A 17,394-nucleotide genomic window follows, 5' to 3' on the forward strand; every position below is an offset into this window, starting at 1 on the left:
GCCAAGGTTGTATGCAGTATACGCGCTTGAAACCTTTTGTGTGAATGAATTGACAAGGGTCATGCGCTCGCTGAATTTCCTTTAGGTGTCTTGCTGACGACGCCAAGATTCAGACACCCGAGTTCTGTCAAAAACTTGTCCAACTTTTACAAAAGGCCCTTACCATGTTTTCAATCAACCGACCTTGAACAGCTATCGCCATCCAAAGAGCACAAGAATGTCCCTCACGGGCTGAACCGTGTGACGTATACCCACAAGTGGTGAAGCACGCTCCATCGCTGGAGCGACTAATAATTGCAATACCCAGGTCGTTAACCCGAACTCAATGTCGTAACCGGCACCACTGTTTTTGGGGTCATCGGAGAGTGTCATCTGGAGGACTATTGGAACATGGTTTGCTGATGCAAGATTCGCTTCCAAACGCATGTCCGAGCATAGCGTGATATTCACGTACGACGGAACGTGTTATAAGGACCTGAGAAAGCCTCTGCGTGGGATGCCATGGGCATTAGGGGTCGCGTTGGAGATGCTCCGGCGGGGTATTCGAACATGGCTTGCCGATGCAGGTTTCGCTGGCAATTCGGCGCATTGACTGCTTGGCGCCATCCCTGTGGCGTCTTCAATTGGAGATGACATGATTCCTCTTTCGAAATGCAACATTCGACCCCTGTCATCGACAGCCATCCCTACCTGGTAGCAGGACCAAGATCACCACAAATTCGGCATGTCACCATACCGAAGTCCTTCCGATTGTCAACTCAACACGGACCCAAAGGTGCTCAAAATTAATCTTGGTAAGCCTGTTTCCTATGTGATAACCCAGATGGCGATATCGATCTCATTATGGACGAGCCAGATCTTCGACATACCTTCCGGAAGAGTCTTGTGGAAATGAGATTTCACCAGCAATTCACCCACATTGAATTCAATGATTTACTAGCACGCAGACGACATAAGATTGTTGCTCAGAATTCTTCAAATTTATGTTGAACGACAGGAATTCTGTTCCATCTGGCGAAAGCTTGTCTTATCGGACCCTGAATATCTGTGCAGGCCGTGAAGCATCAACGCCCTACCCCCAACCCCAGGATTCAATTCCACATCGAAGTTCGATCTTCGGCTCCGTGCCAGGCAGTAAGCCGTCAGTACCGCCCCATCTATATCGCAAACGCCATTTTAGTAGCGAGATCACGAGCAGTGAACTCCTCACCCTACCAAGACCCGCGCCCAAATGAGTCTCACTTCACCGATAAGGACGAAAGACACCATTGATGCACATTCAACCTCACCATCCGAATATGATTCAGTATCTCTACTACATCAATCTAGCACCTACGAAGGCACCTCCAAAGCCTAGATTTTCGTCCAGCTTTAGGGAGCCATCGCCAAGAACGATGGCAGGCCCGAGAGCCTTCCGCTCAGGCTTTGCCCTGGGGCAGCGATAAAAGACCAAAAACAACGACAACGACGGCACTACATCAATTTTCTAACTATTACCTAATTTCCGGAGTCAATGGGTTAGAAGAAAAGTGGATGTTGGCGGTACATTCTCCTCTGTCGACCCGTGCATCGTCTATCTCCAGAACGAGACCGGTATTACCACTCTTCACTGCAAGAATGAGCCAGCCCTGCCTGGTTGTAACATCTCGCTGTCCTTGTCAATGAGATCGGCCGTCGCGAAAGGACAGATCGACAGACCACTCGAAAGGCTTCACGATCACTACAACTGCGCCTCACGTGGTCTCCCTACTGTTAGAGTATGAAAGATGTTGAAGGTATTGGCGAGGCAAAAACTAGGAGTTTGATGGCCAGTGTTCATGATGATCGTTAGGAGTGGACCTTTTCTTTCAGAAGGGCTAGACTACTCTCGGCCCGCAGTGGTCTGCTGACTCAAATTTACAGTCTCCGTCGATCCTCAAGCCGGGATGGTCTTATGGTGATGGCGGAACAAACTCAGCTTTCATGAGAACTGAGGCATATAGTTTCTCTGTTAGTTTGTATGATGGTTTGCATGGTTGGTCTCAGAAATATTTCTCAATACTCACTAATAATGCTTAGAGAAACTCAGAGAAACAAGTTCCCTCTCCCCCTCTTTCCGGACCTTAGCCTAGTCGCAGTCCTTCTCCGAAGGAAGATTCACTTCGAGATACATCGAGTCAGAGCAACGATGGTGGCCACAACTACACTGCCAAGGAGACGATAGCCAGACGCGATAAAGCAAAGCCAGCCCCCGAGACACCTGCTCATCGAAGATCTGCCCATCGAATCGGCGCCTCTCCCAGCAATGATGGTTTTGAAAAGGATGAACAGTAGTGGGACACCCAATCGAGCATCCCTTTCTCACATATCCTGAATCTATTGCAAATCGAATAAGGCCAGCAAGTCAGGAATGGTCCAGTAGTTGGAATCTCAACAGTACCCGAGTGCAAGATCTTTCAATCAACAGACTTTATCCTACACTCAGCCCGACACACAAGTTATGGCCCCCGATACTTTATCAGCGGCGCGTTCACTCTTCTCACGAGCAAACATCGATTAGCTTCCCATTGTCTAAAGCATCTTTCATTGTCGTGGCCTCGCCAGGTCGCCATTGGTGGAGATTTGTCGATCGTATCATTTCGTTCTACTTAGCTACCCAGAGGGTCAATAGTCGCCTCAGACAAAGCCTCAATGGACCTCTATGGGTAAGAGATGAAACTCTGATGTGGACTCGGAGAACTCATCTGTTGACCAGAAGGCTCTCACCATCCACCCAATGTGTTGCCGGTGTCGATTTCGACAGCAACGACCGAATCCCGACTGATATCTTCCAGTCGATCCTCAAGCCCAAGAAAGTAAGCTCAGCCGCCGACCAGACTCACCAACGACTCCCCTGCTGTGCCCGGGCACGTAATGGCCATCCTCATGTGAGTTCATGATCGTCGGGTATGGACCAAATGTTCCACCTTGAGACCTGATCCATGTCTTCAAATCCCTAGGGCGGTATGAGGGGAATAACAAAGAACGCCCTCATCCGGTTCTATGGAAATTCAAGGTCAGATCTGTCACCACTTGCAGATTCGACAGCAGCAACCGATACATGTCTTACCCACGCCCTCAAATTCGGAACAAGATAACCTCCCAACCTAGATGCCTACCCAAGTACAGAGCTGTGTGGAACACAAGGCCCGCTAGTCAACCTCGATATCCAAAGACTTGCATCACCGCGGCTATCGATCCCAGAGCATCATGGCAGATCCTGTGTATCTTTGAAAGTCATTTACTTCAGGAGATCACTTTCTCCTTGAAGATTCCTGGTCTCCTGCCTCTTTCAAGCTCGTGAGCGACCTTCAGTTAGTTCCCTATTGGAACAACCCTTGTTACCATTATATCAAAGTCTACATCGTCAAAGCCCTTCTCTCACTGAGCCCTTTACCGGCCTGTAGTTTGCTGTCAAGCAAAAGCCATTGTTACATGTGACAACAGTTTCGGCAGTATGACTCCACGAGCCTACCTACGTTCATATTATTTAACAGAAGCCGGACAGCCTTCACCAGTCCCAATATTGGATGGATCCATTCGCCGACTTGCCAGTAAACACGAGCCAAGAGGCCCTGTTCTCGCAGCTAGAGTACATTAACTGTGGCTCGAGCCTCTCGAGCCTACCCTGTGAGCTTCTTTTGACTCTCGGCTCTTCTATGGATGGCTTTAACCTTATCTGCCTTCGCCTCTACAATCCGACAAATACAGGGGCTGTGCAGATAGGGAATGTTGATCTCGTCAGCAAGTTTCATGATCTTGAATCCCAACTTGCCCAGGCAACCAAGGACAAGCAAGAGCTGTCAGAGAAGGTTGCGTCTGGCGAGCGACAGAACGAACGTTTGTTGAGGAAACTCTCCAAGGCAGCCAGGGATAAGCAAGCAATGTCAGAAAAGGTAGAGTCTCACGAGCTCGAGATCGAACGTCTGTCTAGAGAACTTGCCGAAAAGGACAAGGTCCACAAACGTGACAGTAAACCCTTGTCGACAGAGCTGTCCGAGAAGCACAAGAAAATCGAGTCCGCGATGGAAAGGATCTGAGATCTTGAGGCCGAGCCAACATCGCTGAACGCCATTGGGCCAGGAGCTGTAATGTCTGGCGGACAGGGTACTCGGGTTGACGCTGAGGATGCTTATGAGACACAACACTGCAAACACGGAGAGCCATCATATAGATGGCGACCCTCCTATAAAGCTCGATCACCTACCGTCCCACTGCTTGGGCTATGCCTGTTGCGATACCAACGGTTCACGCCGAGAAGGGATAGCTCCATGTGAGCTCGCAACGCTCCAGTGATTTGGACCATTGATTGAGACAAATGGCAGTATGTACTCAGAGTAAATTAGCACCCTTCTACTGAGAGCATAATAGATCCGTGATACCAAGTAATCTGAATGTGAATGAGCATAACTACCTGTCTGCTGGCGGTAGAAGAGAAGCCTGGAATACGACGCCTCTCAAACCGCAGTTAGAAGTACCAAGTAAGGGACTGTTGGCGCTCTAGTCTCCCACGCTTCGGCGGTATCAGTGACAAGATATGACAGTATAAACAGGCATTGCTGAAAGACCTTTGTGTATTGGGGCTGAAGCCTCTTTTAACCCACAACCTTATTACAGTTGAAGGAGCTCGTGTCTGCACAATACCATGAAATATTTGGGTCGGTTGCGATTTGTCCAGTATGATATTCGCCTTCTGTCCCCGGGAATGGCTCAAGATTACTGAACCAGACTACAATTCCAACTGCAATGGGACAATATTCTCTTTACGGTATGATTAAGACGAAATATACATAACACTTTTATTTCCCTTTATTCGGCTCTCCTGACTATTGTAATTACACCAACTATCATCCTCCCATCCGTATCATCAAAGATCAAACTCCTCCCTCATCCAGACCACTCATCAACCCTGTTCCCCATTCTCAGCGAGGGCAGGCTAGACACCGATCCAAAATATGACCTCACAAAGCATCATCAACAGCAGCAACAGCAGCAACGCTTCTTTTATGCTACCTTTTAACTGAATCACGATACCCTCAAAAGCCCAACATCTCTGGCAGAGGCTCTGGTCCAGGCTTTGTCAACCGAGCTCGTCCAGAGCTTGCTCCTGAACAGTTGTGACCAGTTGCCTATGTCTCTGGGTCGGGCGTCTTTTGCTTGGGTATCTGCAACTCACAGGAAACCTCCTCATCCATGGGTTCAACGCCGATCACCTCTTGAAACGGTGAGCGTCGCTATGAGGCGCCGAAGAGTTTGTTCCCAATTCCGGGCTTTTGGGAGCGCTATCAGAGGCGGTGACAGTGGCTTCAAGCCTAGGCCTTTCCGGACGTCTGACGTCGATACAGCAAGGGCTTGGGCTGGTTCTAGTGGCGAGTAAACGGCTTACACAGACCAGGGTGGCTGTATTCTAGCTCGAAATATAAACAGGCTACATGACACTGATATGGGCGACATGTTAAATGTCTTTACTAGTAGTAAATTAATACACTTTTGTCTGCCACTGGAATAACTTGCTTACACTAAATTATCCTCTATTACTGCTGACTCTAGTAATGTACATCGAATTACATACAATTTAAAGTTTTGGGAAATAACAACACACCAGTTATTCGACACGCTACAGCTTTTCAATGGTGCAGGAAATGAGACATCATATTGCCCTCTTTTGTGCAAAAATTCCTTTTTTAAACATCTACTCTTGACTTGGCCCCCTCTGACGCTTTAAGGACTGCCCTGCAGCCTGTTATATTATAATTTCTAAAGTTATATTATAATTTCTAAAGTTATATTATAATTTCTAAAGTTATATTATAATTTCTAAAGTTATATTATAATTTCTAAAGTTATATTATAATACTTAATTATAATATAATATTTAATTATATTATATTATTTAATTATATTAGGATTTTTAATTATATTAAGATTTCTTATTATATTAAGATTTCTTATTATATTTGTCACGGGCTGGGCTCGGTAGGGCAGGTGAACGGGGAACGCTTCAGGCAGAATACGGTCTATTGCTACGGATAGGCACTGCAGGCAGGTCAGGCTCTATTAACAAGACGTAGCTCGAGGAGCTACGTTCAGGAACTATCTGGTCGGTAAACAAAGTCTCTGCGATAACGTATCGCCACGTGATCCGGATCTACCTTGTTAGTGGTCTAGGGTAGGCCAGTCTGGTCGAGCTGTGACAGTACCCCCCTCTCTTAGCATCGAGCTCTGTCGAGATAGGTCACTGTGGTCCAGGTTTATCGGGATATCTCCTGTGGAAGTTAGCCACAACCTCGGCGGCGTTCTCCACATAGTCTGCGGGGACTTCTGTTGGGTCTGCGTATCCAGCCCATTTCACGGTATACTTCAGTCTAGGACGGCCTCCGCGGCCGCGTCTGTCCCAGCGGGAATCTACGATATCTTCGACTTCCCACTCCTCTACTCCTTCAGCTTCGACAGGCGGCGGCGGGTCTGGATTCTGGCCCGGCAGCGGGTCGGTAGCGGCGGGCTTAAGCAGGTTTGTGTGAAATACCGGGTGTATCTTCATACTGGCAGGCAGTTCCAGTCGGTAGGCGTACGGGGAGATAACCTTCGTGATCTTAAGCGGGCCGATGTTCTTCCAGTCTAGCTTCTTCTGCGGTCTCAATGTCTTGATGTTTCGGGCGTCTAACCAAACGTGATCTCCTTCACGATATTGTCTGGCAGGTCGTCGGTGACGGTTCGCTTGGGTTTCGTAGCGGGCTTGCGCGGCTATACTCTCGGAGCGTAGGTATTCCAGTATCTCATTCATTTTTTGCGCGAACTTCTCAGCGTCTCTTGTGGCAGGTGTTCCTTTGACTGTAATTGTAGGCTCGAAGCCCATCCGCGGGTTGAATCCGTAATTCGCGAAGAACGGGGACATACCGGTCGTCTCAGACTTCAGGGAGTTCGCAGCGAACTCGGCCAGAGGGAGCCATCGGCTCCAGTCATCTTGTAAGTAAGATACATAGGCTCTCAGGTACTGTTCCAATATCGCATTTAAGCGTTCTGTCTGTCCATCGGTCTCGGGGTGATAGGCGGTTGATAGCAGCGAGTTGATTGATAGCTGCTGGGTAAGCTTCTTCCAGAACTCAGCCACAAATTGGGGTCCCCGGTCTGATATAATTGTATGTGGGAGGCCATGTAGCTTCCACACCTCTTTCAGGTAATAACGGGCGGTGTCTTCTGCATCACAGGTCCCTTTACAGGCGATAATATGTCTCATCTTCGTGAGGCGGCAGGCTATAATCAATATGGCGTCGTGTCCTTCGCTGGGCGGCAGGTAGGTGATAAAATCCATTGATATGTGTTGCCAGGCTCGTTCAGGTACCGGTAGGGGCTTTAGGACTCCTTGCCTTGCCTCTCGGGCAGGATTGGCTCTTCGGCAGGTATGACAGTTCTTAACCCATCGTTCAACATATGACAGCATTCCAGGCCAGTAGTAATCGCGGGAGAGTAGATCATAAGTACGGGCGCGGCCTGGGTGACCAGCTATAGGGTGTTCGTGGCTAGCCTTCAGGAGTGCGGTCTTCAGGGGGTCGTAATTCGGAATATAAACGCGGTCTCGGTATAGCAGTCGGTCTTGTATTACTTTGCATTCGGCAAGTGTGATCTTCGGGTGGCGTGGGGCTCCTTCTTCTAGGGCTTGCAGTATCGACTGTAGATCTTCATCGGTCTTATAGGCTTGGTCTAACAGGCGGCTAATGTCTTCTGGTAGCTCTAAGGAAAGGATGGGTTCCTCTATTGGTATTGAACCTTGTCGGTGCGGTTGTCGGATGCGGGCTCTCTGGACCTTTAACGGTGGAAGTTGCCAATTCTCCTTCTTCAGGACTACTTGGCTCTGGTGCGCCAGGCGCTCATCCCCCTCTTTAGGGAGGTCCTCTGACCTCCTGGTCAGGGCATCGGGCTTAACTCCTTGCTTCCCTGGTCTATAGGTGATCTGGAAATTAAAGCGGGACAAGAATTCAGACCACCTAGCCTGCCTCCTATTCAGCAACTTCGTGGTCGTGAAGTACTCGAGGTTCTTGTGGTCTGTAATAACTCTGATAGGTGAGGGTGCTCCCTCCAGTTCAGGTCTCCATTCTTCAAAACAGCGGATAATAGCCATCAGTTCCTTGTCGTAGATCTCGTAGTTACACTCTGTAGCAGTGTGCTTCTTTGAGAAGAACGCCACCGGGTGTAACCTTCCTTCGTTATCATACTGTGAGAGTACGCCTGCTGAGACATAATCAGAGGCATCGGTCTCAAGGATCACGTCCTTGGTCCAGTCAAACGGGCGTAGAATTGGTGCCGTTATAAAGGCTTCCTTTAACCTTACAAAGGCCTTCTCGCAAGTATCGTCCCATATAAAGGGTACATCCTTTTTTGTCAGTCTATTCAGGGGTGCTGTGAGCTTTGAGAAGTCACGGATGAACCTCCTATAGAAGTTCCCGAAGCCAATGAAGGCTTGTACATCTGTCAGGCAGGTCGGTGTTTTCCAGTTCTTAACAGTCTCAACCTTCGCGGGGTCCATTCTGATGCCTTCCTGGCCCACGATCAGGCCCAGGAATTTCGTCCCTTTCACTAGGAATTCGCACTTCGATGGGTTTGCGAAGAGCCCAGCGGATCTCAGCCTCTGGAGCACCAACTTGAGGTGCTCTATGTGCTCCTCCCGGGTCCGGCTGTAAATCAGGATGTCGTCTAAGTAAGCTGTACAGAATATATCCAGGTGCTCTCGCAGAGCGTCGTTAATATAACGTTGAAACGTTGCAGGGGCTCCTGTCAGGCCGAAGGGCATGACCAGGGACTCATATAATCCGAAACGGGTCCGGAAGGCCGTGAGGTATTCTTGGCCCTTCTCGATCCGGAGGTTGTTAAAAGCGGATACAATATCTATGCGGGAGAAGTACTTCATGCCGGACAGGTTGTTCAGGGATTCCTTGATCAGGGGTAACGGGTAGCGGTCCTTTACGGTGATATTATTCAGGGCCCTGTAGTCCACGCAGAATCGTAGCCCGCCGCCTGGCTTCTTGACAAACAGCACTGGGGAGGCGACGGGTGAAGAGCTAGGTCGGATGAATCCTTTGCGCAGGTTCTCATCGAGCCACTCTCGTAGAGCTGTCAACTCTTCTCGGGACATTCCATATAGCGGGCCGAAGGGCAGCTTCCCTCCGGGTATCAGTTCAATGTGGTGATCTCCGGCTCGGTGCGGAGGTAGCTTCTCTGCTTCTTTAGGCGAAAATACGTCCTGGAACTCTCGTAGTTCCTCGGGCAGTCTCAGATCCTCACTCTTATTCTGTAATGCTCTGTCTATCTGTTCCAGGGTGACAGCGAAGAAGCGACAGCGGGTTCTCCGGCTATATAGTCTGACAGCTTGTAGGGATATAGGAAGGATATCCTTCCTCCTCAGGCTTTGGGGAATGTTCTGTTCTAGCTGGCGGAGGAATTTCTTTGGGACGGTCTGTAGGGCTTTGATTTTTGTGGGCTTGGCTGGTGTATTACAGAACTTCTGACAGTATAGACTATTAAAGGTAAAGGTGTGGGCTGCGAAGCCTACCTGTGGATCGTGTTGCTTTAACCAGGGCATTCCTAAGACTATAGGATAGCTGGCTAGCCGGGTGACGTAGAATAACATATTCTTCTGGTAGTGGTCGGCGATACGGAGTCCGGCACGGACGTAGTGGGTGATCTGTCCACTCTCGGCAGGGCGGCCATCGAATACTTCTATTTCGAAAGGCCTCTTCAGGGGGCGGAATTGCAGGTTCTGGGACTTAGCCCAGCTTTCATCAATGAATCCTTTCCCTTCTGCTCCGCTATCTGTCATAGCGTAAGAAGGTATTGGTTCCTTTCCAGTTGATATTAGGTTAGCAGGTAAAATCATTAAGTTAGAACGTTGGTTCCCTTCCTCTTCAACTGGAATCCCATGGACCGAGGCGGCAGATAGTCTGATCTTCAGTGCGGGTGGTAGTGAGGCGGGAGCCTGCCGCCGACTTAGGACAGGCTCGCCCCGTTTTCCTGGTGCCTTCGTGAGTTGCGGGAGTCGGATCGGTCTAGAGCCGGGGATCTTGGAGAGGAGTGACGGCTATAGCGGTAAGGGCTCTGGGGAATAGCTGCGTGTCGGAATTTAGCAGGCCGGGTGTCGGGTTCAGGGCAGTCGCGGAGGTAGTGAGATGACGACCCGCAACGGAAGCACTGGTTATTCTCTCTGCGGTAGTTCGGGCGGATATAGCGGTCGTTGATTGCTTAAGTCCATGGGGTCTCCGGCAAGCTGGGGATTCTCAGGGGGGCTTCGACCCCTACGGGGCGAGGGGGACTTCCTCTCTTGTCTCTCGGCCCGTGTGCGTGTAGGACCTACACGAGGTATAGGGTTCGACCTCTTAGGGATATAGGGTCGGCTCTTCTCACGGTATTCTTGCAGGCGTATATCCAGTTCCTTGAAGTGCGATACTAATGTATTATAGCTGTAATCGGCAGGGGGGTTATTCAGGAGCATCTCGGATAGCTCTTTCGATACGGCCTTCTCGAGGAAAGGGGCCAGGGCATCTCCCTCAAGGCCGCTATCAAGGCTCAGGCTCTGAAACTCGGCATAGAAGGTAGAGAAGTCTCTATCTCTCTGTTTGATAACATCTAGCTTCCGTCGTGCTGTTCTGGCTTCGTTCGGGTCCCCATAGGCGCCCTGTAGGATATCCAAGATATCCTGATAGTCTGGAAGGCGGCAAGCTCCCTTAAAGATGTAAGGTTGTATGAGCTTGTAGGATTCCTTGTTCAGTCGGCTATTCACATAAGCCATACGGCTCACTGCAGTCGGGTATCGGTCTTCATTAACGGTTAGTTTCTCTGTAATGGCATCACGGAAGCGGCGTAAGTCTGCGCGGGTAGCTTCAAACTTCTCAGGGTCGGGTAGTCGTTCTGAAAGGTAGGCGGAGGCGGTAGATCGGGTAGTAGGAGGCGGAGCCGCTCCCACAATCTCAGCTGCTTGCGTCTTAGCAAGGGGATCAGGCGTAGCGGAGGGCGTTAGGGCTGATACAGTAGGTAGTCTAGAGGCTATAGCTTGGCGGGCTTCATCCCGGGCCGCCTCTAGTTCCTTTTCTTTCTTATCAAGCCGGTCCTCTACCCATGACCTCTGCATCATGGCGGCGGACTTCTCGATCTGTACCGCCTGTAGGGTGTTCTGGAGGTTCAGGATTTCCTCTTGCTGGGTCTCGACCTGGACTTGGAGCTCTACGAGCTTCCTATCGGCTGCGACCTGGTTGGATTCCTGTTCTTTCATCCAGGCGTAGGCGTCGCTTAGGTATTGGTACCACTTATCGGGGTCCTCTGCATAGCATGCCTCATATTCGGCGCGGCTTCCTGGGATAGCGGGGGGAGTCGGGTGGGCAGGCATTGCGTTCGGCGTCCAATTGGTGGGAGCTACGTAGTGTCACGGGCTGGGCTCGGTAGGGCAGGTGAACGGGGAACGCTTCAGGCAGAATACGGTCTATTGCTACGGATAGGCACTGCAGGCAGGTCAGGCTCTATTAACAAGACGTAGCTCGAGGAGCTACGTTCAGGAACTATCTGGTCGGTAAACAAAGTCTCTGCGATAACGTATCGCCACGTGATCCGGATCTACCTTGTTAGTGGTCTAGGGTAGGCCAGTCTGGTCGAGCTGTGACAATATTAAGAAAAGTTGAGGGTTAATTTTAAGGTGAGGGTTAAGAAAAGTCGAGGGTTAGTTTTAAGATCCCTCAATTTACAACATGTCCATTTGATCAGATACTTCTCAACCACAAATTTAATATAACGTATATATATAACGTGGTTGATAAGCCCTTCAGGCCCTTCAAAATGACCCCAAATTAAGTATCCGACGCGCTGCAACTATCTATAAAGTCCATTACCGTACCTTACATCGTCGTCAACATGGCATTCATTCACGACGCGATTCCATCCCAAACTCACGGAAACTATCTGATCTAGAGGAACAGATAATAGTTCAATTCGTCCTTGACCTAGATTCGCGAGGATTTCCCTCGCGATTGCGTTTTGTGGAAGAAATGGCCAATTCTCTGCTTATAGACCGCGACGCGTCACCTGTTGGCAAGCGCTGGGCTCATAACTTCATAAAGCGACAACCAGAGCTAAAGACGCGTTTATTTCGCAAATATGACTATCAAAGAGCTAAATGCGAAGATCCGACTATTATTCGTGGCTGGTTCAGGCTTGTACAGAACACAATCGCGAAGTATGGTATCCGATCAGATGATATCTGGAACTTTGATGAGACTGGCTTTATGATGGGTGTCATAATGTCCGGAATGGTTGTCACAGGTTCAAAAAGGTAAGGCAGACCAAAATCAGTGCAGCCTGGAAACTGGGAATGGATTACTGTGATCCAGACGATTAATGCGGAAGGTCAATCGATCACGCCATTCATCATTGGTGCAGGCCAATCTCACCTTGCAAATTGGTACCAAGAATGCAAACTCCCAGGCGATTGGGTTATTGCAACGAGCCAAAATGGATGGACAAATAACGAGCTGGGTCTCGAGTGGCTAAAGCACTTTGATCGATCTACAACTAAACGGTTAAATGCTCGGTATCGTCTTCTGATCCTTGATGGTCACGAAAGCCACCACTCGGCCGATTTCGAGAGATATTGCCAGGAGAACAAGATTATCACGCTCTGTATGCCTGCTCATGCATCTCACCTACTCCAACCCCTTGATGTTGGGTGCTTTGGGCCGCTAAAACAGGCTTATGGTCGAGAAATAGAGCATCTGATTAGATGCTCTATAACCCATATTTCTAAGACCGAGTTCTTTTCTGCCTTTTATGCTGCATTTAAAGATACTTTTACTGAAAGCAATATCCGGGGAGGTTTTAGAGGAGCTGGTCTTGCTCCTCTTAACCCGGAAAATGTAATCTCAAAGCTTGATGTGCAGCTACGGACTCCAACGCCTCCCGGGGAGGCTGCTAACCCTTCGACCCCATGGGTTTCAAAGACCCCAAAGACAGCAACTGAGGCTCAATCTCAATCTGAATACCTCGAAAGGCGAATCAGAAGTCATAAAAGCAGCTCCCCAGAGTCAATAATTGAAGCTTTAAAGTCTAGTACTAAAGCAACAAAGGCAGCTCTACATCGGCTAGCCTTAGTAGAGGCTAGGTTAAAGGATCTTGAACAAGCAAATAAGATACTAAGCCGGCGCCGAAGGGCAAAAAGGACTAGACTACAGAAAGGAGGGGCGATGACAGTACAGGAAGCATCGCAAGTAGTTGATCAGATGGATGTTGATGCGCAGGTAGTGGCCGAATCATCTAGAAATGGTGCTCGAGGAAGGTCGGAGCGCCCGGGTGGTCGGCGTTGCGGTGTATGCGGCAAGGCCGGGCATAATGCAAGGACCTGTCGGGTAGTGATTGAGACCCCAGGAGAAGAGTATAGCGAGTAGTTTTAATTGATTAGATGGTTTATGGTGGTTTTAAAGCGATTTAAAGTCAAGAGGTTGAGATTTTTGTGACACTCGCTTATCTGTGACACTCGCTTATCATACACGTTATACTAAGATTTATTATTATATTAAGATTTATTATTATACTAAGATTTATTATTATACTAAGATTTCTTATTATATTAAGATTTCTTATTATACTAAGATTTCTTATTATATTAAGATTTATAATTATTATAAGGCTAATAATAAGGAAAAAAAAATAATTATATTATAAATTCTAATTATTTTATAAATTTTAATTAATTTATAAAATTAATATTATTTAATTAAGTTATAACCTTTATAATTATTATTTATTTACTTTATAAGTATTAATTTATTAATTACTTTATAACTTTAATAATTAATTCAAGGAGGTAAAGCTTAATTTAATTACTTAAAGTATAAGTTAGTTATAATTAGGTATTAATATATTAGAATAAAAGTCTAAATTAAAATAACTTTTTTTATATAATTTAATAGGTTTATCCTAGGATATAGTAATAGAGGTAATTATTAAAACATAAGACAGCATTAATATAACTAAAGTTAAGAAATCATCTTAATAAGCTACTCATAATCTATTCTTTCTCAGTAAAGAACCAGCAGAATTATCTTAAAGGCTAAGCAGTTTTAAACTGCCATAAGCCAAAGGGCACATCTATTAGGTAGTCAGGCATTTATATTAAATAGGATCAAAGGCTCCGTTATCATTAGCTAGCCCGAATGTAAAGAGTCGCCTGATACTTATGACTTGGAAATACAATTCATGCCTCTGCCTTCATGTTACTAGACGTGTGGAATAAAAGACAAGGTATACTCTCCTGAATGCAAACCCACAGGTCAAAGATAACAAATAATCAAGTTTAGTTGACAGTTTAGAGACAGGTTATATTCACTACATCATGCACATTTAAAACTTGTTTCGTGAAACCAAATGATATTTATATTCCCAACTACTCAGTCTTCTTCCACATCTTCAACAATTCCGACCTTGGAGTCATGAATATGCTCCTCTGCACGCTCAAAATAGGTGCCTGTGCAGATGCCAAGCCCGTCATACTCCCAATCCTTCGTTCTTTCTTGTCAGGGCGCTTGGCAAGTCCACGCAAAGAGTCTTTGGTCAAGTTCTGAGAACTGATCTTGACGATTGTGCGAGGATCCATTGTCTGATGACTTGGCTCAGACAATTGCGAAGCTACATGTGTCCTATCCTCGCCTTCTTTCAAAGGGTTGGGTTTGGTGGTCACAGGCTCGCTACGCCGCTCCTGAACAGGTTCACCCGGTCGCTCAGACGTCTCTGGTTCGAGAGTCTTTTCCTTAGGTACAGCCTGCTCAGGTGGGATGTCCTCATCCATGGGTTCAACGACGGTCGCCTCTTCCAACGACATAACGTCATTGTGTAGCGCCGAACGGATTGTTCCCAGTTCAGGACTCTTGGGAGCACTATCTGAGGTGACAGTGACTTCAGGGGGTCTCTGCACATTGTCGCCTCGGTTGGGTGCTTCCTTGGCTTGACGCAACTCGCTCAATTCAGACTGCATGCTCTCGAACTGCTTCTGCATATTGAGCATGAGTTCCTTTTGCTCTTTTTGCGCTTGCAACATGAGGTCCCTACTCTCCGCAATGACTTCATTTTGCCGCTTGACACCATCTGCAAAGAGGCCTCGCAGTTTCTTCTGACCTTCCCGCAACTCTCTATTTTCCTTCCTCAGCTCTGAGAGTTCCGAAAGCATTTTCTTCTCTCGCAGGGAAGCGTAAATAGGTGATGCAGGAGGTTGTGGAGGTAGCGATTCGGCAAGAGTAGGTCCACGAGGACGGAATTCGTCTGGTTCATTGGTAGCCTGTGGAAGGAACTCACCGAAATCGAGGTTGGCACCATCATCGACGGTGCCGGTCATGTCATCATCATCCTCTTCGCCCTCTAGGTCAGGTAGAGGTTCGAAAGGGAGATCAGAATCGCTAGAGCGCACTGGCGCACTATCGTCACCCTCGACATTGGTGACAGCATGTCGACGAAGGAGCTTTGGGAGAGGACCAGTGGTTTCCGAAACCGACTCACTCTCCTTGTCACTGGAGTCATCGACAACAGCTCGACGACGCCTCTGATGGTGGGATGAGGTGTCTAGCTGAGATCCATTGTCGTCACTGGACGAAAAAGGATCGGAGCCCTGATTCTCATCATCGTTTGCCTCTTCTGTGCCTTGCACGGAAGTAAGCTGTCTGTCAACGAGTCTAAGATGCCTAAATACGCTCTTCTGTGAGTGCATATATATGACGGAGAGCCTGTCCTGTTGTGGTAACTCAGGACCAGAATTCTCTACCTTCCAAGCGTTCAGCGCGTCCTCAACGCTGTAGTTCCATTCGGGTTTGAAGTCCATGGAATTGACAACTTTGGTGAGGACCTTGAGATCCCACACAGTGACTGGAAGGACACTCCAGCCAAAGACACTATTGTACTTGGGATCGGCTTTGGGCCTCACAGTATTCTCCTTCGGGACCGCCTCGCCGACCTCGTAGAGAATGTCCGAAAGGGTGGAGGATGGCTCGTCTCTGCCAGAAGCGCGATCTCTTTCGGCCTTGTGCATTTCGTGGTAAGAAATGTTTAAGGACTCGCCTTGGTGATCTTTGATCTTGTCAAAGATCCGTTGAATGACTGAACAGGAAAATTTCACGTCAACAGCCCATGCAGAGCGAGAGTCAAGTCTACAAATGACCGTCCATCGCAGAGCCAGAGCCAGCGAATCTATGTTCTCCTCCCAGCACGGATGAACCATGAGGCTCGAGAGAAGATCGCAGAATTTGCCCGACATGATCCATTCATTGCAAAAATGGTTCTTTGATACAGCTTGGTATCGCAGGGCACAAATTGGCGACAAAAGTACAATCGGTGTCGTCCTGTACAATCTGAGGGAAATCTTGAACAGCAAGAACAACGACGCGTATTGTGAGGTGTTCAGGCGACTCGAGCTCTCCTTCAACTCAGACTGATTCCATTCTTCATCGATCGCAGCATTGTCTTCTTCGTCCCAGTCATGTTGCGCGGTGAAATCAGCGACAACTCAGCGGCGCCACGGATACCAGCTGATTCCATGTCAACACTTTTCGTCGCACTGGATGTGCTAAAATGGATTGAAGGTCGGGCCATTCATAATGAGCAGCAGTAGTGAGTTGATTGGTTCTAACTTCTGTGTGGGGTATTCCCATCCCACAGGTTTTACTTTAAATCACCCAGCTTGATTACTAAGGGCTGTTGTTCCTGAGGATCATTGAGACCATGCCCGGCCTGCGACACTTTTCCTTCATTCACCTCCTGCACAGGACAAAGACACTACTACACCCGCTACAGTCACATCTCACTTCTGACATTTGACATACATCACTTTCTATGACGTCTCCAACACCAGATAGACCTTGCTCATGACCGAAACCCCGCATTCTTCATCTACTTGAAACCCGGAGCTTTCCCGAACCGCCGTCTGGGCTCTGATCTGCCGAACACCGCACCCAAGATACTGCGGCCCGTGAGATATTCTGCTCTTCCCTACCGCGGCATCTACCATCCTATTACCTCCAGCGTTCGTCTCGGGTATTCCTGGCTCGTTTCTGGCAGCCACTGCTCCAGTGTATCATGTTGTTGAATGTCGGAGGGTTCACCCTCAACTTCAGGATTAAGGTTCAGGATTAAAGTTTGAAGTCCTAAACTTAGACCGTGGGACTTTCATCTAGGACTTTCTAGAACTCAAGTCCTAGAAGGAACCAGTCGAAGATATAAGGCCTCAAAGGTCCTTCGATTGCGACAGAAAAAAGGAATACACACGATTCACCTTAATATCTGACACATGTCTACTCCCGCTCCCTTCCCCATTGGCCCCTCGAACCCTCTCGAGACCCAGACGAACGCGGGCAGTGATAT

General features: G+C 48.2%; 3 protein-coding genes across 3 annotated transcripts; 2 read left to right on the plus strand and 1 right to left on the minus strand.

The window, feature by feature from the left end:
• Nucleotides 1-2,002: 2,002 nt before the first annotated feature.
• FOXG_19620 (uncharacterized protein) lies at nucleotides 2,003-2,313 on the plus strand (the record flags this gene model as incomplete). Its single annotated transcript, XM_018399881.1, has 2 exons — nucleotides 2,003-2,014; nucleotides 2,107-2,313. The coding sequence occupies 2 exons, from the start codon at nucleotides 2,003-2,005 to the stop codon at nucleotides 2,311-2,313; spliced, it is 219 nt and encodes a 72-aa protein (XP_018244319.1).
• Nucleotides 2,314-2,800: 487 nt separating this feature from the next.
• FOXG_07040 (uncharacterized protein) lies at nucleotides 2,801-4,348 on the plus strand. Its single transcript, XM_018385675.1, has one exon. The coding sequence runs from the start codon at nucleotides 3,549-3,551 to the stop codon at nucleotides 4,056-4,058; it is 510 nt and encodes a 169-aa protein (XP_018244320.1). The 5' UTR covers nucleotides 2,801-3,548; the 3' UTR covers nucleotides 4,059-4,348.
• Nucleotides 4,349-14,434: 10,086 nt separating this feature from the next.
• On the minus strand, nucleotides 14,435-16,582 carry FOXG_07041 (uncharacterized protein; the record flags this gene model as incomplete). The annotated part of the gene is made up of 1 exon (XM_018385676.1): nucleotides 14,435-16,582. The coding sequence occupies exon 1, from the start codon at nucleotides 16,289-16,291 to the stop codon at nucleotides 14,435-14,437; it is 1,857 nt and encodes a 618-aa protein (XP_018244321.1). The 5' UTR covers nucleotides 16,292-16,582.
• Between the last annotated feature and the right edge of the window lie 812 nt (nucleotides 16,583-17,394).

This window comes from Fusarium oxysporum, chromosome 6 (assembly GCF_000149955.1).
Source record: "Fusarium oxysporum f. sp. lycopersici 4287 chromosome 6, whole genome shotgun sequence".
NCBI classification, from domain to species: Eukaryota; Fungi; Ascomycota; class Sordariomycetes; order Hypocreales; family Nectriaceae; genus Fusarium; species Fusarium oxysporum.

Excerpts from the sequence above, each read along its gene's own strand:
- FOXG_07040 (XM_018385675.1), top strand. The coding sequence starts at position 3,549 with ATGGATCCATTCGCCGACTTGCCAGTAAACACGAGCCAAGAGGCCCTG.